The 25,666-nt window shown below is 44.1% G+C and overlaps 1 protein-coding gene across 1 annotated transcript in view; it reads left to right on the top strand.

The window, feature by feature from the left end:
- Window positions 1–25,666, top strand: part of LOC138453423 (CD109 antigen-like) — a 1,481,241-nt gene that overhangs the window by 871,498 nt on the left and 584,077 nt on the right. Inside the window, exon 19 of the mRNA XM_069606256.1 lies at window positions 10,181–10,298. Coding sequence (XP_069462357.1) covers window positions 10,181–10,298 — 118 coding nt within the window. The remainder of the gene's footprint in view (window positions 1–10,180; window positions 10,299–25,666) is intronic.

The following is a 25,666-nucleotide window of genomic DNA, read 5'->3' as shown; positions in this document are numbered from 1 at the left end:
TCGGCCTCTGGAGACTTGGTTGCTCTGTCTTGCATATACTTTCTGCAACTTTAATTGACAATACTTGGCATTTGCAAATGGTCACTCATTTACTTTATCTAAGAGATGTACTTTGTCTAAGAGAAATATGTCCTACATACATTGCTTATCCTCGTTGACTCCTTTTGCACCTTGCAGTTGCTTCTTACTATGGCATCCTTGATCCTTGACCAAACATGCATCCTTTGTTCGTGCCTGTCGGCTCTGCAGCCTTGGTCTCTTTCCTTAATGCTTTTCGCTTACTATTATTCAGAGTCGACATCCATCTTTTCAACATGGCCGCTTTACCCATGTTACATTTACTACTGCAGCAAGTTTCTATGTGACTCATCTACCTTGTGTTTCTGTGTATATATGTTTCTGATATTTGTTAATCTGCTTAGAATCACATGCTGTGCATAGGTCCGACATCCAGTGGTCACTGCAGAGTATTGCATTTTGTTTTTCGTAGTCGAAAAAGGGGACGTCGACAAGGCGTGTCTGTAACACTATCCCTATAGTGACGTGCGTTGTACCCACAATCCCTCACGCGTCGAGGTCCCTCAGATTGTTTTTTTCCGCCCAGCTACTGGTCGCCTTTACGCGGAGCTCCTCGAGAGACATTGCAGATTTCATCTCCTCGACCTTTGGTTGTTTTCCAATATTAATATAGAACATATCGATCCCCCCCTCGACGCTGTTGTGAAGCTGTCTCCGCCGAGCAAGATCTTCGACGGAGGGGACGAGCGGAGGAGATCCTTCGGCGTTGCCGAACACGTGGCCTGGCCTCGCAGGCCATATACAGTAGGGAGAGTGGGGGTCGTGGGACATCTCTGGTTCTTTTCTGAGAATGCCTTTCCTTTTCCCCTTCCTTTCCCTTGGGGTGGTTATCACGATTTATTGCCTTGGCTATGGAGAGGACAAGGGCAAGTTTACTTGGAAGGACAAGCATTCACGGTGTAACCGCTGCTTGCCCCTCGATCACAAAGAGGAAGGTTGCACGGCTTGTCGGCTTCTTAAGCCGAAGACTCTAAAAGACCGTAGGGTCAAGAGGTGGGCGGCCTACGCGATGTCGAAGGCCAACGCTCCACCCACCGTTGCTACCTCCGACAGTGAGGAGGAACGTGATACCATGACCTCCGCTACGGAAGTCGAAAACCCCCCTAGAGAGCGCACACGCGCTTCGTCGTCTGTCCCCGGCCCTGACGGGCTCGGCTCACGCCCTGCTTATGGGGATGAACACCCCGGCGACATTGACGCACACAAGACCACACATAAGCACACAACCCATGGCTCTTCTTCGTCGAAGGCGAAGAGAGCATCAGCGCCCAAGGAGACGCAGGTTCCACCGGCGGCCTCCTCGGACCGTTCGGGTTCGAAGCCCCTCTCGCAACTGCAGCCGCGACCAGCGACTGGGCTTTCGGCAAATAAGGGCGCCGCCCCCAAATCATCGGCCGGCGTGCATCAGCAGAAAGCGCATGCCGCCGTAGAGTGATCGACACCCATAACGTCGAAACCACAGCCCTCCGCTGACAAACGAGTCGCTGAGAGCTTGGCGAGGATCGTGGTAGCCGACGCCCACAAGCGTACGCCGAAAGACACGTCGAGCGCTACGCAGAGGTCGAAAGACACGCCGAAAAAGCCTGAAGAAAGGCAGGGACTATCTCCTTCAGTCGAGGGGATTCCCAACACACCTGAAGGCTTTTCGGAGGGCGACGGGACACTTTCCTCGACGTTGTGGGAGAGGTCGAGCTGTTTTCAGCTACAAGACACTATTTTTCCCCCGCTAGACCGCTCAGGGGTACCCCATGAAACCATGGAAAGGCTCCATCTCTGCATGGAAAGAATGGAGAGGTTTATGAATACCCAGAACCCTTCCACTCCCAAGAGAATAAGAGAAGGGCCTCAGGAGGACCCCAGGGCCAAAATTCCGAGACTAGTCAATCCCCACCAGGACACAGCCTCAGACTTCCATAGTGTGTATGGCCTCACTGGGGAAGAACATTATTTTGAGGAAGAGGATGATTTTATGGACGAGGAAGAGGGACAGAACCAGGAGGAAGGTCTAGAAGACAGCCCAGACTTGGTAGGAGAAGGCTTCGGAGAAAATCCAGAAGAAGGACCTTCTCACCCCTGGCAATCCCCATCAATATATTCCGACACTGATGTCCTGAACCTAAATCCTCCTGACAATTCACCTATTAGAAACACGTCTCCCATTGACGATCAGCCCACATTTAATGCCCTGTTGCGCAGATCAGCAGCACATTTTGAACTGGACACTGGGGAGCTCTCTCCTGAATTAGACTTTGTGGAAAGAGTAATTAAGGAGAAACCCCCGGTCAGTCAGACCATTCCCCTCCTCGCTTCGGTGAAGAGGAGAATCATCCCTTCGCTGTCCACACCCGCATTAATCAGAGGGGTCAATCCTAGAATTGAAAAACTTTTCACTCCTTCACCCTCAGACCCGCTGTACATCAGGGGACATTCCATTCCGGATTCCCTGGTAGTAACCAATACAAGAAAGAGGGCAGGGGTACCACTTTCCACCAGTGAGGCACCACCTGACAAGGAGGGCAAGCGGTTATATGCCCTTGCAAAAAGAGTTACATCCTCGGCTGCCTTTTCGGCAAGAATTGCGAACAACAATTCTTTGCTCGCTAGCTATGCGGACGCGCAGTGGGCCAAACTGCGCAAAGACGCCGAAGAAGCGCCGGAACCTTTACGTACACGCCTGCTTACAACTATTGGCGAAGGAACCCAGGTCAACCAGAGTATTGTAAAGAACTCTCTGGATGCTGCAGAAACGGCAGGACGTTCCCTGGTTCAGGGAATACTCCTAAAACGCCACGTATGGCTGCGCAACTCAGGGTTCAAACCGGAGACACAGGCGTCTTTAATAAATAAACCTGTTGAAGACTCAAACCTCTTCGGGAAAGCGGTGGATGAGGCTCTGGAGATGGCTAAAAAAGAGTTCGATACTATCAAAACTCTTGACCAAATCTCTAAGCCCTCTACCAGGCGCAGCTATGGCAACAAACGCTTTTTTCGTGGCCCACGCCAACAACAAAACCAGCAGCAACAGTACCCTGCCACCAATTTCCAGACCAATAGTGGGCAGTTCAGCCAAAGAGGCCAGCGTCGGGGCAAAGGAAGAGGCTGGGGTCCACCCCCAGAGGCTCCCAAGCCCCCAACAACACCAAGTGACGCGAAGATTCGCGTCCCCTCCCATGCAACACCGGTCGGGGGCCGGATAACATCCGTTCTTCCAGCATGGGAGGTATAACGTCAGACCGCTGGGTACTTTCCACCGTAGCCCACGGATACTGCATCGAATTCAACAGTTCCCCAACATACAAACCCCCGAGGGGACGTCGCATGACACCGGAACATCTTGCCATCCTTCTCCAAGAAGTACAACAACTGCTGGAAAAAGGAGCCATAGAGGTCGTACCTCTATCTCAGGTAACGGAAGGTATTTATTCAGTGTACTTCCTTGTACCCAAAAAGGATCTAACCATGCGCCCTGTATTAGATCTGCGCCCAGCGAACAAGTTTATCAAACCCCAAAAGTTTTGTATGGTGACCTTACAAGAAGTGATCCCACTGCTATCACAGGGAGATTACATGACAACATTGGACATGAAAGATGCATACTTTCATATTTTAATGTTGCCAGCGCACAGAAAATACCTCCGGTTCATGATAGAGGGCAAACACTACCAGTTCAGAGTGCTACCCTTCGGCATAGCATCAGCACCAAGGGTATTCACGAAGGTGCTGGCAGTGGCAGCGGCCCACCTGCGCAGGTTGTCCATCCCAGTTTACCCTTACCTCGACGACTGGCTCATAACAGGGGATTCTTTCGAAACATGCTTCTCCAATACCCAAAAGAGTGTAGACCTTTTGTTCCAGTTGGGCTTCTCCATCAACGAAAAGAAGTCCAGCCTAGACCCCAGCCAAATCAAACAATTCCTAGGGGCTCTAATTCAAACAAAGGACGGCCTCGTCTTCCCCTCCAAAGAGAGGATACAAAACATGCTGTTTCAGATCCCTCAATATGTGACCGGTCGAGAGGTGACGGTACGCAAAGCAATGCGCTTGCTAGGCATGATGGCGTCGTGTATTTATTTGGTACCTCACGCGCGCCTGCGCATGCGCCCGATGCAAGAGTGGCTCAACAGCCAGTGGTGTCAGGCCAGCGGACTATGGCACGATCTAGTGGTGGTCTCGCAGGCCTTAGTTCTCTCGCTACGGTGGTGGACAAAGGAAAACCTGGGAAAAGGGAAACCCTTTGCCACACCCGCGGCGGAAGCCACTCTTACCACAGACGCATCCCTCACAGGATGGGGGGCTCACCTATCCCATCAGACTGCTCACAGAGTGTGGACTCCGAACGTAGCATCCAAACACATCAATCTTCTGGAGCTACTAGCGGTGTTCAAGGCGCTAAAAGCCTTCCAGGAACACCTACAAGGCAGGACAGTGATGGTCCTTACAGACAGCACCACAGCCATGTATTACATCAACAAGCAGGGGGGAACCCACTCTCCAGGACTGTCCAAACTGGCCCAAAATATATGGAAGTGGGCTCTCAAACAAAATATGTTCCTACTGTCACAACATGTACCAGGGGAACTCAATCTGCTGGCAGACAAACTCAGCAGAGATTTGCCCCTGCCCGAAGAGTACGAATGGCGACTGCACGAAGACATCGTCTTCGACGTCTTCACGCAATGGGGATTCCCAGAAATAGACCTGTTCGCAACCCTGGAGAACTCACAATGCCAAAGTTACGCCTCCAGGTACCCCCAGAACCAATCCAAGGGGAACGGTCTGTCGATTCAATGGTCAGGGAAATTTGTTTACGCTTTTCCCCCGACTCCCCTTCTCAACAAGGTGGTGCACAAGATGCACCACGAACAAGTAACCATGATACTGGTGGCCCCAATGTGGGCCCGACAGCCATGGTTCGCTCACTTGATGGAGATGTCTCTATCTCCCCCAGTGAAACTCCCCTGCCCGTACAACATGCTGTCACAAAACAAGGGCAGGACTCTGCATCCATGCCCCCAGAACATGAACTTGGCAGCCTGGCTCCTGAGATCATAGAATTTGGACATCTACAGCTCCCGCAGAGATGCATGGACATCCTCAGGGAAGCCAGAAAACCTGACACTCGACACTGCTATTCTAGCAAGTGGAAGAGATTTGTCATCTGGTGCAGAGGAAAGAGCATCAACCCGATTGACTGCTCTCCCACACATATTGTTCTATACCTGACCCATTTATTGGATTCAGGTCTAGTGTTCAATTCCATTAAAGTCCACCTAGCAGCACTTTCTGCATACACCACTTCCCAACTCAAAGTGCCGTGGTGGAAGATCCCTGTTATAAAGGCCTTCATGGAGGGAGTAAAGAGAATACACCCCCCCGATAGCTGACCCAGCTCCCGGATGGGACCTTAACGTGGTACTTACCAGACTCATGGGCTCACCATTTGAACCCATGCACAAAGCATCTCTTAAAGACCTCACTCTTAAGACTGCTTTTCTAATAGCCATCACCTCCATCAGGAGAGTAAGTCAACTACAGGCTCTTTCTGTTCTAGACCCCTTTGTTACAGTTTACACAGATAAGGTGGTTCTACGCACGTTCTTTGCTCCGAAATTCATCTCAAAATTCCACGTAAACCAGTCTATAGAACTACCAGCGTTCTATCAAAATCCTTCCAACTTGGGAGAAAGGACTCTGCACACACTAGATGTCCGCAGAGCGGTCATGTTCTACATGGAAAGAACCAGACCACTGAGGAAGACTAATCAGTTCTTCGTCTCGGTGGCAGCAGGAAGAGAAGGGGATGCAGTTTCAAAGTCCACTATTTCTAGATGGATTGTTCAATGCATCACTCTCTGCTATACTCTTGCTAAGAGAGAACTGCCCTTTAGGCCAAGAGCACATTCTACTCGAGGCACGGGGGCGTCCATAGCATTCATTACAAATGTTCCCCTTGAGTCCATCTGCAAAGCGGCTACCTGGAGTTCTGTGCACACCTTTACAAAACACTACTGTCTAGATGCACACTCTAGATCTGACTCCCAGGTGGGACAGGCAGTATTAAGACATCTTTTCTCTACTGTTCCTTCTCATAACCCACCTCCAACTCCGGGTACTGCTCGCTAGTCTATGCACAGCATGTGATTCTAAGCAGATTAACAAACATCAGAAGACAATGCATTACTTACCGTAAAAGCATTTCTGATGGTTGTATCTGCTTAGATTCACATGCGCCCACCCTTAGTCCCCGCTCGGATGGAAGGAACATAGACATCCTTTTCTATATTTCTCTCTTTTCTGTACTCACTCACGTCTAGAAGGCTCCCTCAGGGCAGAAAAATACAAACAGAGGGACCTCGACGCGTGAGGGATTGTGGGTACAACGCACGTCACTATAAGGATAGTGTTACAGACACGCCTTGTCGACGTCCCCTTTTTCGACTACGAAAAACAAAATGCAATACTCCGCAGTGACCACTGGATGTCGGACCTATGCACAGCATGTGAATCTAAGCAGATACAACCATCAGAAATGATTTTACGGTAAGTAATGCATTGTCTTACTACATGTCTGGTTACTTTCCTTCTTTGTGTATATGATTTCTTCACACTTGTATACATTTTTGCTTTGTTTCTTCAGTTACATCTTCATTCTTTAGGTATTCTTCTATTGTTTCAGTGTGTCACCATCTCTTCTCTTCATTACGTCACTTTACACTCGTCAGATTTTGCTTATAGGTCTTCGAGCTCCATTAAGTCTGCAGAATTCCCTCTGCCGCTTCAGTTTGTGGATACATTCGATCGATACAGTTGTCTGAGAGCATAACGTCTTTCATATCTTTGATATGGTATTGTAATAATACCAGAGGTCAGGCATAGTGTCTTCTTGTTCTTCCAATATGACATAGGTTTGGAGGTGGTGTCGAATGACATGTACAGCTGCTTCTTTACATATATTTACCACACGCCATCAATGTTATAGTGGGTTTAAAAAAATTCATGTAAAATCCTTTTCATGTGAAATGTGAGAGTAGAATTGAACATGTCTTCTAACAAGCCACGTATGCCACAAAACATATGAAGAATGACACTTACTCGGTCATGCATCAGAAAATGTACTTTTTGTGTGAGAAACTGTGAACTAAAGTTCTGCTTAGAAAATAGCAACCGTATCATGCATTTCCTTCCAGAGGCCTTAGCTACAGCATTGGACATAGGACATAGAACGGTCAGAAATTTTCCACCTCAGTTGAGCAACCACGCAATAGCATGGCTTCTTTACGCCGATGATTTCATTTTGCTGGACCAAACTCCTATCTTCAAAGATTAATTACTTGATGCTTTAGAAAAATATGCCTTCGAGAACGAACCAAAGATAAACATCTTCAAATCCAATACATTTAAGATTTAATCATCAAATAATTTCAAATTTAAATGGGTCATTGGCAATATCCCTCTAACAATTACACACAAATACAAATACCTAGGAGTAAATGTAAATGACAATAAAACAGACGTACCATGTATAGCGGAAATTAAACTCTAGATGACAACACTTTGCTCTCAATCATCTCTGGTCCACTGCAAGTATGGCAAATACACATGGCAGCCAGTTCTTATATTCTATAAACAAAAAGTCATTCCGCCTTGACTTATGGCACTCAATCCAAATTCATGGAAAATCAGCCGAATTGGGACTACCTAGAAGACTCCTTTTGGAAAAGAATACTATCATTACCCAAACGTCTACCAATCTCAGTCATAAAATACGAACTAGGGTTAATCTCCCTGAAGGCTGTTGTTCAATGGAACTCACTGTCTCTCTACAGGAAGTGCCTTATGAAAGAAGAATTCAAAACAACTATAATACAACCCTTATCACAAGCCTATGAAAATAGCCCAAAGAGCAAGATAAGCATATGGAAAAATGTATGCATCGAAATTATGGAGAAAGCTGACGTAGACGATTACACATTGATCTTGAATCCTCAAAGACCCAAGCGTAAAATGTGGCACATGGATTGGGCCAATACTGAAGAGATATGCAAAAAATACAAAATATATAAACATGGGATCTTTACCCCCAAATGATTAATCAAATACCAAAATTCTATAAAGATTACGCTTCAACCCATGGCCGACTAGAGCCATAACAGTGTCAAGAAATAAAGAAGGCAACAGCAACAACACAAATGTATGCAAAGTCTGTGGCTTAAGTAACGAGGCAGAAACTTTAGAACATCTAATTGTACAATGCCTAGTGCTTACGGAACTAAGGAAAGAACATTTTTTAACATCTATCGCACTTTAACTCTTGACACAATGTGGGCATTGCTTTTGAATGCACAACACGTGTCCCAAAGCATAGCTACCATTAATTTCCTTTTAAAACTGCAATTATGACTAAAGAGATCTGAAACAACCTTTCTCTGATACCTGAACTTGGAAGCACCCCGTGCTAGTATCATAATGAAGGAGAATCATGCAATCAATTGCATGTGATAGAAAAACATCAACCCAAATCCATGTAAATGAATACAATTTTATGTGAAAATGTACATATATGTTATGTAAAAATGTGTATTTTAGTCCTCTCGAAACCATATATGCTGCTATGGCGAGATGACCTATATTTGAAAAGTAGAAAATGACAACTACAACAAATAAACAAAAAAGAGCATGCCTCTTATGGTGTACTTGGGTGGGGCTAGTGGGGACAGCCCTGCTTCATATTTCCACTCCTCATCATTGCTAATATTGGCAGCAGGCATTTTCTAAAGGGGGGCGGGGTACAGAATCACCATTCCAAGTATGCAGCGTGTGCTGTTGGGAGCATTATTTATTGGAAAGAATGGGGTGCTAAACCCTGGCCTGTGTTTGACATAGCCTGTGTGTGTTGTTCTAGGAGCAGTTTAGGTTTTGCATAATCCGGCCTAAAATAATTTACGTGGACTAGGGGTTTAGCTGTCTATGGTAAATTGGTCACCATATGGTGAATGGGGGCTGATGTCTAGGTTAGTTGCACTTGTAGGCTATAGCCCAGAACGCATTAACAGGTTGTTAGCAGGAGCAGTGGGGATGATCCCATTGCTTTGGTGGGATCAGTACATTAAGCATTTTGAAGGCTGACTTCCGGTCTCTCATTAAGTCCAGCATCAAGCATTGTACGGGTCTGTGAAGTGACTTGCCAACTTCAGCTGAATTATGTGCTTAATCTAATTTAATGCAGTACATTTCGCTATGTTGTTGTAGTTCTCAAGCACTCTTGTTATCCTAAGTATTGAAGATGCATGATAATGTTCTTGTGTCAAAGCAGGGACAGCTTCACCTGCCGACCATCTACAACAATAAGCCTTGTGTGGGTATCGGCTTAAGACATTAGTGCTGAACTAGAACTGCCAACAAAATGTCATTAAAAATATTCTAACACTAAGAATTGTATGGTTTTTTGTCAGTTTCTAGTCCATTCAACGTAAAGTACAGCTTGCATAACAGTGTAGTCTCATCTACCTTAGCATCCGGCTTCACAGACTAAATCAATTTTGATTACATAGGCTGTAAATTATATTAGCACTCTCTGCAGGTGCGTCTCAAAAGTCTGGCTGAATCACACTATCCAAGCCTGGATTCGGAGAAACCCCAAAACTGGACTCATCCCCTGGCCATCTCGACACCCATCTTCTACTTCCATGGCGGACATGTTTGGTGCTGAGTAATTTGGCAGAAACATAAGGCGCACGTACACAATGTCCCATTATTTCCGTCAACCCCATTGTTCTTGGCTGACACTGTGGACTTTGCTGCACAGATGTGCCTAGAGAGGGGTGGGTGATAGCAATTAACACCCTTTCCAGGCGCTTCAGCAGCCAGCCACGATGCTGGGCCCCTCGCTGAACTCAGCTATGTAACTAGGGCCTTGGGCAATTACAGCCGGGTGAAGCTCCCAGCAAAGGTGTTCAATGTGATAAAAACTGTTCCGTGTATACTTGTGGAAAGAACAAACGGGATAGTGTTGGTGGGCTTAGCTATAATACATTTAAATGGGGCTGTTGAGGGTTCATTCCAAAGTGCACTTTCTAAATTCCTGTACTCTTCTTTATTTTAGGCCTCAAGCGCATTCCTCACTGCTAGTGACTGTTCCTGATACGATAACTACTTGGGTAGCAAATGCTTTTGTAATCTCAGAAAAATTAGGACTTGGAATGGCAGCTGCTCCTGCTCAGGTAAATTATTATGCCATTGTCGTTGCTTCATGTGTGCCTTTTTAACCTGAGTTACAGAAATACTAGGATTAGCTGTGCTGATTGACTGCTAAAAATAACAATGACATGTAATATGAATTGAAAATGAGCAAGTGGTGTGACTGCAAGTGAAAGCCTGTGAGTGAATATAGTTACATAGCACATTTGCAAAGTTAGGAGCCTCTAAGTGAGGTGATATAATGGGTGAAGGTTGTAAGATAAATAATGACATTTTAATGTAGAAGTTTAACAAGTTACCAGCAATGAAGAAGCTGACGGAAAAGGGATTTACAAATAATTGAAATTGAAGAAAATTGCTTCTAATCTTTGTGGGTTGTTGTAGAAGGGAGGAGTAGGGGGATGGGATTGGTTATTCCCCATTCAAGTGTGGTGTTGTAGAGATGTGGAATGTAAAAAAAAATAATAATAAAAAAAAATATATATATATATATATATATATATATATATATATATACATATATATATATATATATACATATATATATATACATATATATATTACACAGCCACAGCAGTGGCTGTGTAGTTATGGTTAAGTTGCTAATCCCATAGGAAGAGCACTTTTTGCATGGCTTGTAACTTCGCTCTCCCTGGACGAATCCTCACCAAACTTTGCAAAAAAAAAAGTATATGGCCTACTCTGAATTATTTTGCAAAGTTTGGTGAGGTTTGGTCCAGGGGGGGCAAAGTTATAGGGGGGGTCCCAAAATTTATTTTTTTCCCATATACTGAATGGGGAAAAAACTTTGCGTACGCCTACAGCCCAAACCGCTGGATGGATTTTCACCAAATTTGCGGCAGGAGTAGCGGCTTGGTCCCGAAAGCGTGCTTTTGTAAATTTGGTAAAAATCCGTCCAGTAAGTTTTTTTTAAAACTATCAAAAAGTAGGTCTAAAAAATTAGTGATATCTATGTCCGCTTCGCAGACAGGACACTAATTGGCTAATCTGCTTGCGTCATGTCCGCGGACATGTGGCGTGTTCGCTGATTGAATGGTGAAGAGCGTGAAGTGCGTCAGATTGTTCCGATGCGCCCGCCATCTTGGATCCGCTGACAGCGTGGCGGCGAACAGAGGCAAAATGCAATTTTGGGGAGTGTTTTGGTGTGCAAGAGGGCTTGGGGAGGTTTGGGGAGTAAGAGATGGGTAAAATACTGTATTTGTTTAGATGGCAGATGCCCCTGATGTGTTTGCCATGCACGTGGACAGCCCCGCTGTCCGGGATGTCCATAATGAGTCAAAATGAGGGGTGTCCTAAGGACACTATTCCCATCCGTGCTGTCCACAGGCAAGTTGAAACTGTTCTAAGGACACGCACGGTGTCCGTGGACACAAAAAATGCACATATGGCATAGTCAAAATGTTTGATTCTATGGGTGTGATCTATGGGTGTGATATGCTGCAGTGGTTGTGGCCAGGACCTAGAGTCTTGGGTGCATGGCCTATGGCCTATGGCCTTCGGCCATGCACCCAAGACTCTAGGCCCTGGCCACAACCACTGCAGCATATCACACCCATAGATCACACCCATAGAATCGAATATCTATCAAATATTTGCAAATCTACAGTTTGTGTACTGTTTGATTTATATAGTTTGTATGTGAAGTTTTGGCTATGTCATGTCATTAAGATTGTAGAGTTTGGTAACAAGCACTGCAGTATAACATATCCATGGAAGTAAACATTTTGTATTGTGGTGTATGGTTAGATGTTTGCTTCAATGGTTCTGTTATGCAGCAGTATTTATGCGTTCTATTAGAATATACTTACTGTTGATTTTTGTGATTGGATATATTTTTTTCATGAGTTGGGTAACTGGAGCAGATATTCTTTTTCAATTTCTGTGATAAAAGAAAAGATCTTGTTAGTGTAGGTATTTTATAAAGACTTATTACATTGCAAAATAGACATTTCAGCTTTTTTTCAACCTTCATATTTAGTAGTTTACAAACCAGTGTACTGTGCAATTTGCTAAGTTTCTGTGTTTGTTTTTTAAATCATTGGGTCTGTGGGATATAAAATCGATGTTGGATTAAAAAAAAACTTTTTTTGTTATGCTACAGTATATTTGTTAGTTTGTTTTCAGTGTTCACTTGTTGTTTCTGGCTAATGTTCTATCTGTTGGCTTGTTGCAGATTGTTACATACCTGTTGTTCAATTTTAACTGGTTATAGTTTTTTATTTATATTCTCAAGTTGCTGATCTATCTGTTGGGTTGTTGCAGATTTTTGGGGCAGTTAGACACATGTTGTTCAATTTTAACTGTTTGTTTCTTCTTATAATTTAGTGGTATTGATTTATCTGTTTGGTTGTTGCAGAATCTCGGGGCAGTTAGATACCTGTTGGCGTCTTCTAACTGTTTATAGTTTTCTAATTGAAGTTTTGTTAATGTTTATGTACAGATTAGTTATTAAATTTTGGTTTTCAGAAGATTAAATAAGCGTTTATAAGATTTGCTGGTAATCTCTGCTTTAGAGTAATGGTACTATCATTACATTCGAACCATCCACAATTCTTTTTTATATATGCAGTATAGTGACCTGCATTGGTTGTGGCTCCTGCGTGGTAGATTATACCTATTGTTGTGAAGGTTTCCTTAGCAAGCGATATTTGACCATGTGTGAATCCAGTCAGCTTGCAGTTGTTTTTGGTACCATCTACATTGTAACGTAGAAGCATTAATATTACGTATTTACTATGTGTTTGTATTAGTAAGGTGGAGCGATTATCTGAATTGCAGGTAGTACATAATCTACCATGGTTTTCATTTTGTACAAGTTGCTGAAATGGAACAGATTCACAATTAGGTATGGGTACATACACAAAGCGTTCATTAGGGATTTGTTCCTGTGCCACATTGTTGCAGAGAGTGCATATATGTTTCCACATGTATGAAATCTGGAAGATTTCATTTATAGGTATGTTTTTGTTTTCCAGTACTTGTAGTAAGTACATTAGAAATTCTTGTGGATCTTCTTGTGAGTTTATAGCGAATTTCACCATTCCAGCACAGTTGTCCGATTTTTGTCTTATTCCATGAACACTTTACGTGTTGTCAGGATTGTTGGTTGTGTTTCTATGAAGGACTAACATTTGCAAACACAATTGGTCTGTACTGTGTAAGTAAATGTTGTCAACAATTGGTGGCAATTGAAATAGAATATTGATTGCTACATTTGCGTACAATCTACACCAGTTATATTTGAAAATTTGAATGGACCAGATAGTTCTGTGCCAAATCATTTTTTCGGAGTGTGTGCTGCTTCTTTGAAGAAGTACCTAAGTTACTTTGAGTAATAGATTCTTCTTTGGTTGTGGTAATTGATGAAGTATTAGCTTCTTTTACTCTCTTTGGAGGATTTGCAGTGAGAACCTGTTGCATTTCTGTTTCAATTAGTTTTCTTTTACAACGTTTTCCTTTTTGTGGACCAGGATATGTTTTTAGATGGGGGTTTATAGTGAACGTAGTCTATTGTATTCTAAAATGCAAGGAATATCAGCGTTTACTTTACTTGCATCAAAGTTGATTAGAAATAGACCGTCAAGTGTACGTAACCGTGATAGTGCTACATAGCTCATGCTTTTTTTAAAGACTGTGTTCCCAATATCTATCAATGCTTTATCTAGTGTAATACCTTGTGATTTGTGAATGGTGACCGTGTATGCTAGAGTTAGAGAAAATTGTTGTCTGCGTACATACATGTCTTTGAAAAGAAGGAATCGAACTGTTGAGCACCCTATCCTTTTTACTTCTGAAAGTTTGTCAAAGAGAATATTGACAAACTGAATGTTGTTGTCACATGGGTATGTTTGAAAGCCAACAACTGTACCCAGTGCTCCATTAACTAGTCTTTGCTCCACGTCAAGGTTACGTTTAAGCATTATTCTACAGTTTAAGGATAATTTCCATATTTTCTCCAAACCAGCTGTGTTGGAGATAGAATTTTCTAAGGTATTTACTCTTGTTGTGGCTTGTGGACACATGGATAGTGTCATACCATGTACGTCCAGTTTGTCTGTGGAGCAAATTTCAATTATTGGTTGCATTTCTTTTTTCAACATTGTTTCATTGAATTTGGAACAGCTTGCAAGAGTTGGCATTAAGGACATACAATTGACATTTTTGTGTGCTAATTGTTCCATGACATCTAATTGTTCCATGACATCAGTAGCACATGAGTTATGGCCATAAAGTGCATGGATGTGCCGGGTTTTTAATATTGCTTGTGCTTCTTGAGTACACCAACTCTAATACTTTTTAAAATGTTGGCATAAGTGAGGTCTGCAGATTGGCACATGTTTTCCGTTAATTCTTTCTATTGGAAATGTTGCCAAAGGTTGACATTTCCTATGCTGCCAACAGTTTTATGGCAGAGTTTGTGTCCTAAGGTTTTAAAAATAGGTTCACCTTTCACTGGTGTCAATTGAAGATCTCAGAAAACAATAATATGTTTTCCTCCAAAGTCTCTTCGTAGTTTGTTTAAAGTAGTTCTTGTAATCTGAGGTGAATTAAAGCCAACATTAGGTTGGATACCATGCTCACTTCATCTATTAGTAGCATTTGCATTTGTTTTAGCAGTCTGCGTAGTTCCATTGCAGCTTCTGTAGAAAGTTTGTAATATTCTAATTTGTTTTGGTGTTCTACTGGAAGGATTAGTAATCGGTGTAAAGTGACACTGTCTTTGTTGTAGGCAGCTAAATCTGTGGGGGCAGTTACAACAGCAGGCAGTTTGTTGTTTGTCAATTGTTGAAGGAACTTGCTGATGATTTTGATTAAGAATGTTTTGGCTGAACCAGCTTCACAACTGACGTATAGTAGTATAGGTTTGTAATTTTGGCAGGTACATTCTTTATTTTCATGTTGTACACCATGTGCAATTTGTTTTGTTACTTCTTGAAAAAATGGTACGCTGCTCTTTGTTCAATTTTGATTGTAGTACAGTTAAGTCTTCTGTATCTTCTTCATAGTGACACGTGGTGTTCTCTACTTCTGTCATAGCTAATTCTGCCTCATTTGCTATTAGTGACTGTCCCAGTGGTTCTTGCCTTCCTGTTACAGAAGGTTGACTTCTTTTGGGAATTTCATTATCTAGTTGGGCCTGGAGTTCTTCTTCGTGTTGCTGTTCATTGTGCAACATTGTTTTGTACTGTGTAAAGTTTACATCGGTGATCGTGCTTTCATTTGCTTTGAAAGAGTCTTCATAGGAGTCATAGTTTTCTAGTATCTCTTCTTCTTTTCCCCATGGTTTAAAAAGTTGTAGCAGGGTCATGTAATATAGTTCTTTATGTTGAGGAGTTTTTAATGACAATTTGATATGATTAATTAAGCTTGGTTTGGTAAGTTTCACTAAGCTGCCTTCACAATTTGTCACTCTATATCTACCTTTTTTTTCATCAGGTTTTATATTATTTTTGTATGTGATGTTTTGGGCTATGTGGTATAGACACATGGTTTCCAAAGTGGTACTCCTGTTTGGGTAGTATGTGTCAAGTATATTGTTTTTCAAAATGTCTTGGCTGTTGGGATCATTTTTGGCTATTGTTTCTATGTCGTCATATGATTTGAGAACTCTTTTTTTAGATTTAGCAGGACCAAGACTTAGCCATACTATATTTTCAGATTTTCCATACAAACCAGTACCGGTTAAACGATCTGCAGCTTCATAGGAGCAACATTCTCTATGAGAGAGCATTTTGTGGGTGCGATTTCTCGCCGTCACCATAACCAGTACAATGAGGGACCCTGCAATAACTCAGACAGAAAAGAGCCAAGTAAACATTACTTTATTAATGCACAAGCATTCGCGAATGGGCTGCAAGTTCAAACGTCTCGCTAAGCAAGTCGTCGAAGTGCCGCGCCTTCCTCTACACATCGTGCTCTTTTATACTTTCCTGTTTACATTGCCTTGCACATAGAACACGTCCACCCCAGGGCGGATCTCCAGTTGGAGCTTATCTGAAGTATCCAGTTGGAGTTTAGCGAACAACCATTGCACATTTGCTATCGTGGTCTATCGTGGTTTCCTGTTATCCCGGTCTTCACATTCTTTTGTGCCCCTTTGTGCCCGTATCTCTGTGCTCGAGGCCATGCTTACTCATTCCTTCCCCCCACCCGTAATCTGCAGATAGTTTTAGCAGGCTCAGCATGCTTCGACATACAGTGACCAAACACAATTCTTCTGTTAAAAACAAGTTCTTTCCAGGTCAGCAGGTCTTAAACGCCGCCGTATAAAGAGAAGGCCTCTTCTTTTAGCAAAAGGTACATTCATTTAACGCATATGGTGATTAGTACAAACTCCAAGTGTGAGCACAACGTTACATATGCATGCGTACCTTCAATCCACCCTTTGCTCACACTTGAGCATCAATCTAAACAGTCCTAGCATAAGCAGATGGCAGGAAAGCAACATCGTTACATAATGTATGTACCATAATCTTCTCCAGGCCTCCCATGTCAAAAAATTCCTGTTGTACATGGCTTTTATCCATTGGATTTAGGCGCGTTATGCTGGAAGAACACATGGAAACACAGCACGACACACATACCGGGAAGCATTGGATGCAGAGACAAATTCCTACAACTATTGCCGCTAGAACCAGTATGGGCGTAAGGAGCTGCCACCCGATTTCTTTTAAGAGCTTCATCCACCAGCTATCTCCTGACCCTTCCTCCTGGTGGATACTATCCGCTATTTTATGTAGTTTGTTTATTCCATCTAAGATTCCTGTACTTTCTTCTGGTATGTAAACACAACATTGGGACCCCACCATGAAACAGACCCCGCCCCTTTCTGCAGTGAGTATGTCTAAGACATACCTATTCTGGAGAGCCACTAGCCGAATTGCTTTCATTTCATAAGTGATGTTTTCCATTAGGTCTGCGGATTCTTCGATTACGAACTCAAGGGCCCTGCTTAGCTTTTGGATTTCTTGACTGTTCATAAAGATGCCCGCTGGAGGAACCAGGGCCCCCATCAGATCTATAAACGTTTCCCATCCTGTAGGTTGATACGTAGGAATTTTTGGGTTTACTGCTCGTTTATTTCTGCTGTGTATTTCTTTATGCAGAGTAGACGGGGCATATACCATCACAGCCGGCATTATTCTGGCTATGTAACATACCCCAACAAAATCTTTTGCTAACCACAAATAAGCCCTCTTGTTACAGACGTAGGCATGTCCTTCTATCTGTAACAATCCCTTCGTGTAGTTATTTAGATTCACCATTTGACTGCACCCCGAGATCATTCTTTGATTACCTCTTGCGCTTCTCTTAAAACATATATTCTTTGGCCTAAACGTTTGTGTAATGGTGATAGGGGGAGGAGGTTCTCTTACTATCTGTACCATAGCAGGTGCAAGCCCGATTCCCTCAGTTTTGATTTTATAGCGTATCTTTTCCATTAGAAGGGTTTTGTTCTCTCCTCTAACATAACAAGCGGTATTCGGCATCATGTATTGCTGTGCTGACACTATTCTCATGTAAATTAATGTACACCGGGCATCCTCAGTAACTGGCAACGCGTACACTGGGATGCCTTCACTGCTATGTCGGGGCATGTGGGTGCAGATCCAGCAATCAGTTTTATTCACTACCCCATATGTTGTGTTTATTATCTTCACGTATTCATTTTTAGCATAGTCTTCCGGGTCGTGTTGGTCATAGGCATCTCGATTCCTGCTCTTGACCCGATCTATTCTCCCTGTTTCGTTTGACACGGGTAACAAGTTCTTTAATTCATATCTAGATGGATGTTCCAAATACCAGAATAATATGGCGAACGCTATTAATACTACTATCGAGCATACAAAAAATAAGATTTTGTTCCTTGTGGTGCAAAGTGGTATTTTTCTCTTACCTTCTGTGTTTGGGGAGCATACATTTATCTGCTCAGGGATTAAACCAGCATATACGGGTGCAGACATAATTCAGTATGTGGCTCAATTATAGGTACGTATGCGTATCAGATGCAACCTAGCGATATAGCGGTATTCCCTATTTAAAGCACCAGTGTCCTTATTACTCTAATAGTGGTAGGTCTCACTGAAAACCTTCATCCGATCTGTCCCACGCCTCGTAGTGCCTGTCCCATGAGGGGAACGCCGGAGGCCCTTCAGGCTACAAGCCCGTTGTCTTCAGTAAGGCACAATCCTGCTAAAACCAACAAGAGAGTCCAAATGTTCATCTCCCTAATGATCAAAGTTCAAAACAGTGTCCTTACACGTTGCTTGGCACATACACGTCACGGGATCGGAGACGATGGGCACACCTACTAATGGCGTCTGGCAGTACTGTTGCAACCTGGGGTTGGTTGGTTCCCTTTTCTGGAGGAATCAGTAGTGGAAGCGTCTTCTTGACATGATTCACGTGGTACCAGTGCGATTTTCCATCAACTTTTACCGCAGTTTGTGTTGCGAGGAGCACCTGAAACGGGCCCTTCCATCTGGGTTGCAGTCCGCTGGTGCGATCGAAGGCTTTTATAACAACCCAGTCACCGGGCTGCACGTCGTGACCTTCTCCTATCAGAGGAGATGGAGCTACTGCGTTCACCTGTGCATTAATAGAAATCAGTCTATTAGTTAACCCAATACAGTACTGTTGTAATGCAGGCCATGCTTGCTCAGACAATTTCTTAGGTGATATGGGGGTCCCAATACTTGGTGGACGCCCCATAACAATTTCGAAAGGAGATAAACCATGTGTACGCTTAGGCATAGTACGCATACTCAATAATGCAATAGGCAATGCATCCAGCCATTTCAGTCCCGTTTCAGCACAAGCATTTGCCAGTTTGTTCTTCAGTACCTTATTTGTGCCCTCTATAATCCCAGCTGATTGAGGATGAAAAACTGCATGGAAGCGTTGATCAATACCAAGGGCCTTGCAAACTTTGCGTACTACTTCACCAGTAAAATGAGTCCCATTGTCAGACCATAGATATCTGGGGACCGTATACAAGGGCACCCAGTGTTTCAATATGCATTGTGCTGTGGAGGTGGCACTATTGTCCCGCAGGGGATATGCTTCCACCCATCCTGAGAACCCACATCTCATCACCAAACAGTAGGAATGTTTATTTACAGGCTCCAGCTGTATAAAGTCCATATACACCACCTCAAAAGGGCAGGTGGGTAACTTACTGTGGCCCGCCGGGGCTGGTACACCTTTCCCCACATTGTATAGAACACATATTTCACATTGTTTTGCCCATTGACGACAATACATTCCCAATCTTTTGTTGTACCACACAGCACTCAAAACTTCTTCCATAGTCCTTGCGTTAACGTGAGTTGGACCATGAGCCACACTCACTATCACAGGTAAGTATGCATCAGGTAGTACCCAAGTATTCGTATTGGTATGTGCCCATAGCCCATCTACCGTCTCCTCGTATTGATCATCCTTGTGCCAAGATAGTCTTTCTTCAATGGTTGCATCTGCTTGGATTTCCTTTACGCGCTCCTTCGTCCCTTCCATAGTCACATCCCTCCCCACTATGAGTTGTCGGGCCTCCCACCGTGTATCCCTTGTGGCAGCTAGTTTAGCCATCTGGTCGGCTAAGGAGTTTCCTTGCGTGACATAATCTAGAGTCCTTTTATGCGCTGGGCATTTCACTATGGCCACCATCTTGGGCAACGTAAGGGCTTGTAATAATTCAGCAATCAATTGGGCATGTTTAATAGTATCACCTTGGGAGGTTAAAAACCCACGCTCTCCCCAGAGTTTACCAAAACTGGAAACCACCCCATGAGCGTAGGCTGAATCAGTATAAATTGTCACTTTCATACTGCTGCTTAACACTAATGCTCTCGTTAGCGCAATCAATTCCGCTGCCTGGGCCGATTTTTCACACACTTTCCCACTCTCAATCAACCGCTCCCCTGTGGTTACAGCATACCCTGCTGTTGTCTCCCCATTTGGCAGTTTGAAACAGGAACCATCACAGAATAATATACCCTCATTATCAACCAGCGGGGTGTCTTGCAGGTCTGCTCTACCCTTAGTGTGTTCTTCCATTTGGATCACACAATCATGCCTAATGTCATTAGGTGAGACGGGCAAAGGAAGCAGTGTTGCTGGATTCAAAGTGTTACATTGCTCGATTTTTACATTACTGGCAAACAGAATCATCTCATACTGTGTGAGTCTAGCTGTGGTCAAATGCTGTGTATGCACTCTATTCAGGAGAACGTCCACCGCGTGTGGGACTTTTACTGTCACTTCACTCCCTAGGATGATACCTGCACTTTGTTTTAGGGCTGCCGCTGCTGCGGCCACTGCTCTCATGCATGGGGGTAGGCCTCGAGCTACTGAGTCCAGAGCACTGGAGAAATATGCACATGGTCTCTGTTTACCCCCTTGTTCCTGCGTTAAGACTGACACAGCGCAACCTTCCTGTTCATCAACGAAAAGGCAAAATCTCTTGGTATAATCAGGTGTGCCTAAGGCCGGTGCGTGGCATAAAACATCTTTCATAGCTGTCAGGGCTTTTTCCATCTCAGGTGTCCATTCTAATGGTCCGTTTTCTTGTACTTCTTTTAAGGCTTTTAGCATGGGCTGGATCAATACAGAGAATTCAGGAATCCAGTGCCTACAATAGGATAAAACACCAATTATCCTTCGGAGACCTTTTGCCGTGTCGGGGCCTTTTATGGACTGTATCAAAGCAATGCGATCAGTAGACAGAGTTCGCCCCTCTTCGGACAACTCAAAGCCTAAATAATGGACCTTTTGTTTTACATACTGCATTTTTGCTAGGGCTACCTTGTGCTTATTCTCTGCTAAGTGCATTAGCACCAATCTGGTCACATAATGGCATTCCTCTTCGGTGACTGCACATAATAGCAAATCATCAACATATTGTATCAGAGCAGTGTTAGCGGGTAGGGCTAGGTTATCCATCTGTGTTTTTAGTGCTTGGCTGAATATGGCGGGACTTTCTGTATATCCCTGCGGGGCTCTAGTAAATTGGTACTGTCTATCTCGAAGAGTGAAACTAAACAGGTACCTGCTTTCTTCGGCAATAGGAATGCTGAAGAAGGCATTTTTCAAATCAATTACCGTAAACCATTTCGCCGTTTTGGGAATTAAAGTGAGTACACTTGCAATATTAGGGACAACTGAATATCTGGGTTCTACTATTTTGTTTATCTCCCTCAAATCAATAATGAAACGATAGGGTACTGCTTCATCACCTTTCTTGTGTACTGGAAGGATCGGAGAGTTACAAGGGCTATCATTTGTTGGCTCTACCACCCCTAACCGTATCATATCCTGTACTATTTGATATAGTGCCTGCTCTCCCTCGTGTGATATGCGATATTGTTTTATCCTGGGCAACCTGGCACCGGGCTTTAGTTTGATTACTACTGGAGAAACATCCAACACCCCTACATCATTCCCATGAGTGGCCCATAGTTCATTCGGGATGTCTTGGAGTTCCGGGGGCAGGGTTTGCGTTACTCCTATCATACCCATAGGTTTGCTTATAGTCATTCTCAACCCCTGAGGGGAGCAATATATTGTGGCCCCTAGTGTCTTTAATGCATCAATACCTAACAAGTTTTCTGGGCAGTGATTGGTCAATAGCCACCCATTCTCCCATTTTACCCCATGAAGTTCCGCTTCTACTATTTCACTTACAGGAGTCTTTATTGGATTTCCCCCAAATCCAACTGATACCTTGCTTTTATCCGATAATGGGACAGCGGGGACGGCTCTGATATTCACGGAACTGTTTCCAGCTCCTGTGTCTACCAGACATCTCAAGTTTCGGTGGGGGCCGATCCTAATGGAGGCATAAGGCCCCCTCTGATCTATAGGTACTTGTACCACTCCCGCTGTCTCATTTCGGCCTCCTCAGGACATATTACTTGTGTTATCCTGGAAGTCGTCATTATAGTATACCCCTTCCCCACATCCTTCGCCCTGGCATACACCTTGTACTTGTGTTGTTTGTTGTGGCTGATACAGTAGATTGGGGGGAGGCGGGGCCGGCCAGGGAACATCCCCTCTTGCTTGTCCGTCAAAGGCATTGGGTTGAGGGGGTTTAAACATTCTATTGTCTCGATTGCCGTACCCACCAGTCCTATTTCCTGGGGCAAATGTTGTCTGTAAAGGAGGCCGTACGCCCCTTCCTCTCCCACCACTCTGGGGACAATGGGATTTCCAGTATCCGGGTCTCTTGCAGAAGGCACATACATCTTGGGGTAGCCCATCCCTCCTCCCATATAGCGCACCTCCTTGCACTGTACCTCTACCTGTCCCTTGGCCCCCTATCATGTTGCTACTATAGCCCTGTGACTGGCCATTATTATTGTAGTTATACCTGCCTTGGGGCCCTTGATGCAACTGTTGCATCAACACTTTGGTTTTTAGATCCTTCTCTTGTCGTGCCTTTTGTTGTCCCTTTACTCTTTCTCCTCTTTCATAATACCTGGCCATTTCGAGGAGATCCCGGGGGTTTCTAGTCATCCACGTACTTTCTGCCTTCCTAATGTTCTCCTGGATTGGCCCGTGGAGCCCTTCTATAAAGTTTGTGGCAAAGTACCGTTGGCCCGTCTCAGACCCTATCTCTAGCCCACTGTGTGCTTTAAATGCTGCTTCGTAACGCAGGAAGTACTGTGCTACTTCCTCACTTGCGCCCTGTATCACAGCAGACAGTTTCTCCACATTCACATCAAATGGGGGTAATACCTTTTCTAGAGCCCTCAGGACTGCCATGCCATGCCCCCTTAGGGGTTCGGGATATTCCTCATGCAGTTTCCTATTTTTACTCGCCTCCATTACATCTTTCCATTTTATTGTATCATTGTCTTTGGCACGAAAGGGGGTCCATATCTCCTCTGGGACAATAGCTAACAATATGTTATCTACATCCTCTACAGTAAATAACCCGGGTCTGAATAGCTTTCCTACTTCTTTGTAGAATCCTGCAGGGTCTATACGGGGGTCGGGGATGGACTTGGTGATATGCATCAATTCTATTCGAGATAAGGGGACATACACATAGGTGCGCATCATGTTACCAGTAACTGCATCTATGGTGGGTTGACACTCTCTCATTGGCATTGATAGTAACTTTTCCATGTTTGTTTGTTCACTTACAAGGGCCTGCACTGGTGATGAAGCAGAGGACTGGTGACTAAGGTTTTTCTCTTTTATTTTTTTATAATCTTTTAACAGTTTCTCCACCTTAGCCATTCTCCATTCTTCCGCCCCAGAATCATCCATTCTTATATTAGGTAGCAGTTTCTTATCCAATTCTGTCTTAATCCTATTCCACTGGGACACATATCTAGGCTCCTTTTCCTCTTCTATATCATCCACCCTAATAAGAAGATATTTAATTACGTTTACTTGTATAGGCCAGCCAAGGCCCTCCATCAGACTCACCAGGGTGGACATGGACTGGGAGTGTATGGATGCTATCATACGATTAGCTACGTTTTGGCCCGCCTGGTCTGCATCTTTGAGTTTAGCCTCTCTTTCCCTCACCTCTCTTTCCCATGCCCTCTTTTCCTTCTCCCATTCAACACCTCCCCTTATGACTTCTGCTATTATGTCGGACATACATCCCCATAACTGAACACTGGACGCAGTCACTGGTAGTAACGCGACAGCGTCCTAATATGCTGAGGGCAGATCCGCAGTACTCTGTCCTCTCAATTTACAGTTACCCTCATAAAAGGTATATAGTTTATTGGCCACTGTCCTAAATTCCAAAGGTGTCAAACGCCCCAATTGGTCCCGTAGGCTGTCATTGAGGGGTGTGCCATACAGCCAGCCCGGTCATAAGGATTTGCAAGTCTCCATCTCTATCCTTTTCTACAGTAGTCGTTCTCCTATGGTCTATCAACCTATCTGGGTCTCCATACTTCATTGGGAATTCCGCCCTCTCACCCTCACCTTCTCTCGGAGGAGCCGTAGCCCCTGGAAATAACAATTCAGTCGTTGTTTGTTCTGCTTCTAGTCCTATCACATCTTCATACCGAGGCGCCGGCAAGGCAGGATACATACCCCCGCTATTCTTAATCATCATACGTCTATCCAACTGGTCTAGTTTCTCATCCTTCTCTTTTATCTCTAGGTCACGTAATTTTTGATTTACTGTTCTCTTCTGCCCCTTTGCCTTTTGTTTGTTCTGAGCATTGCGCCTGCGCATTGCTTCTACCCTCCATAGTCGTATAGCCTCAAACTGTCTTTTTACTAATTCTATTTCTACTTTGGATATGCGGTCCACATCAAAGGACCCGGTGTCTGGCCATTTATGGTCAATCGAATCTTTTGTATATTCAGACCACTCCCTTAAGAACAATGTTGAATTCAATCCATGTTTAATCAACATATCAAATGCAGGGGTTCCTTCAAGAGGGGCATAGTGTCTCTTGCCTATACCACTCTTGCTGGAAGCCGCTTGACCCATTTTGTTGGTATACCGCAATTGCCTAAAAACACTCACCTTTCCCAAATGTGCATTAATAGGCTAACATTAACAGTACATCCTCCTGACATATATCGCCATACCAATATCAATACATCACCGTTTCATCATTATTATTCCATAGACGGACATACCACCGTCCTCTTCATAAACCCTAAATCGTTATTTCCTTATTCCATCATGCATCCATCCATACCACTTACCTTAAGGGTCCCGCCAGAGTTTTCCGGACCCGAAGGGCGACAGCCTGCTGTTCCACCGCCGACGGAGCCGGAAAAACAAGGATGACGCGTTGGTTGCAATCAAAGGTGCGGATTCAGTTGTTGGGGCCCCGTGATCAATTCCTTCTCCGGTTCCGCCGCGGTGTTCCTCACCCAGTGACGGACTGTTGCTCCTTCGCATCCCACTTCTGACACCAAAATTGTGGGTGCGATTTCTCGCCGTCACCATAACCAGTACAATGAGGGACCCTGCAATAACTCAGACAGAAAAGAGCCAAGTAAACATTACTTTATTAATGCACAAGCATTCGCGAATGGGCTGCAAGTTCAAACGTCTCGCTAAGCAAGTCGTCGAAGTGCCGCGCCTTCCTCTACACATCATGCTCTTTTATACTTTCCTGTTTACATTGCCTTGCACATAGAACACGTCCACCCCAGGGCGGATCTCCAGTTGGAGCTTATCTGAAGTATCCAGTTGGAGTTTAACGAACAACCATTGCACATTTGCTATCGTGGTCTATCGTGGTTTCCTGTTATCCCGGTCTTCACATTCTTTCGTGCCCCTTTGTGCCCGTATCTCTGTGCTCGAGGCCATGCTTACTCATTCCTTCCCCCCACCCGTAATCTGCAGATAGTTTTAGCAGGCTCAGCATGCTTCGACATAGTG

Source organism: Ambystoma mexicanum, chromosome 4p (assembly GCF_040938575.1).
Source record: "Ambystoma mexicanum isolate Mex_15411 chromosome 4p, UKY_AmexF1_1, whole genome shotgun sequence".
Classification (NCBI taxonomy): domain Eukaryota; kingdom Metazoa; phylum Chordata; class Amphibia; order Caudata; family Ambystomatidae; genus Ambystoma; species Ambystoma mexicanum.
Note: the sequence above shows the minus strand (reverse complement) of the source record. Positions and strands in the feature narration are given on the sequence as shown.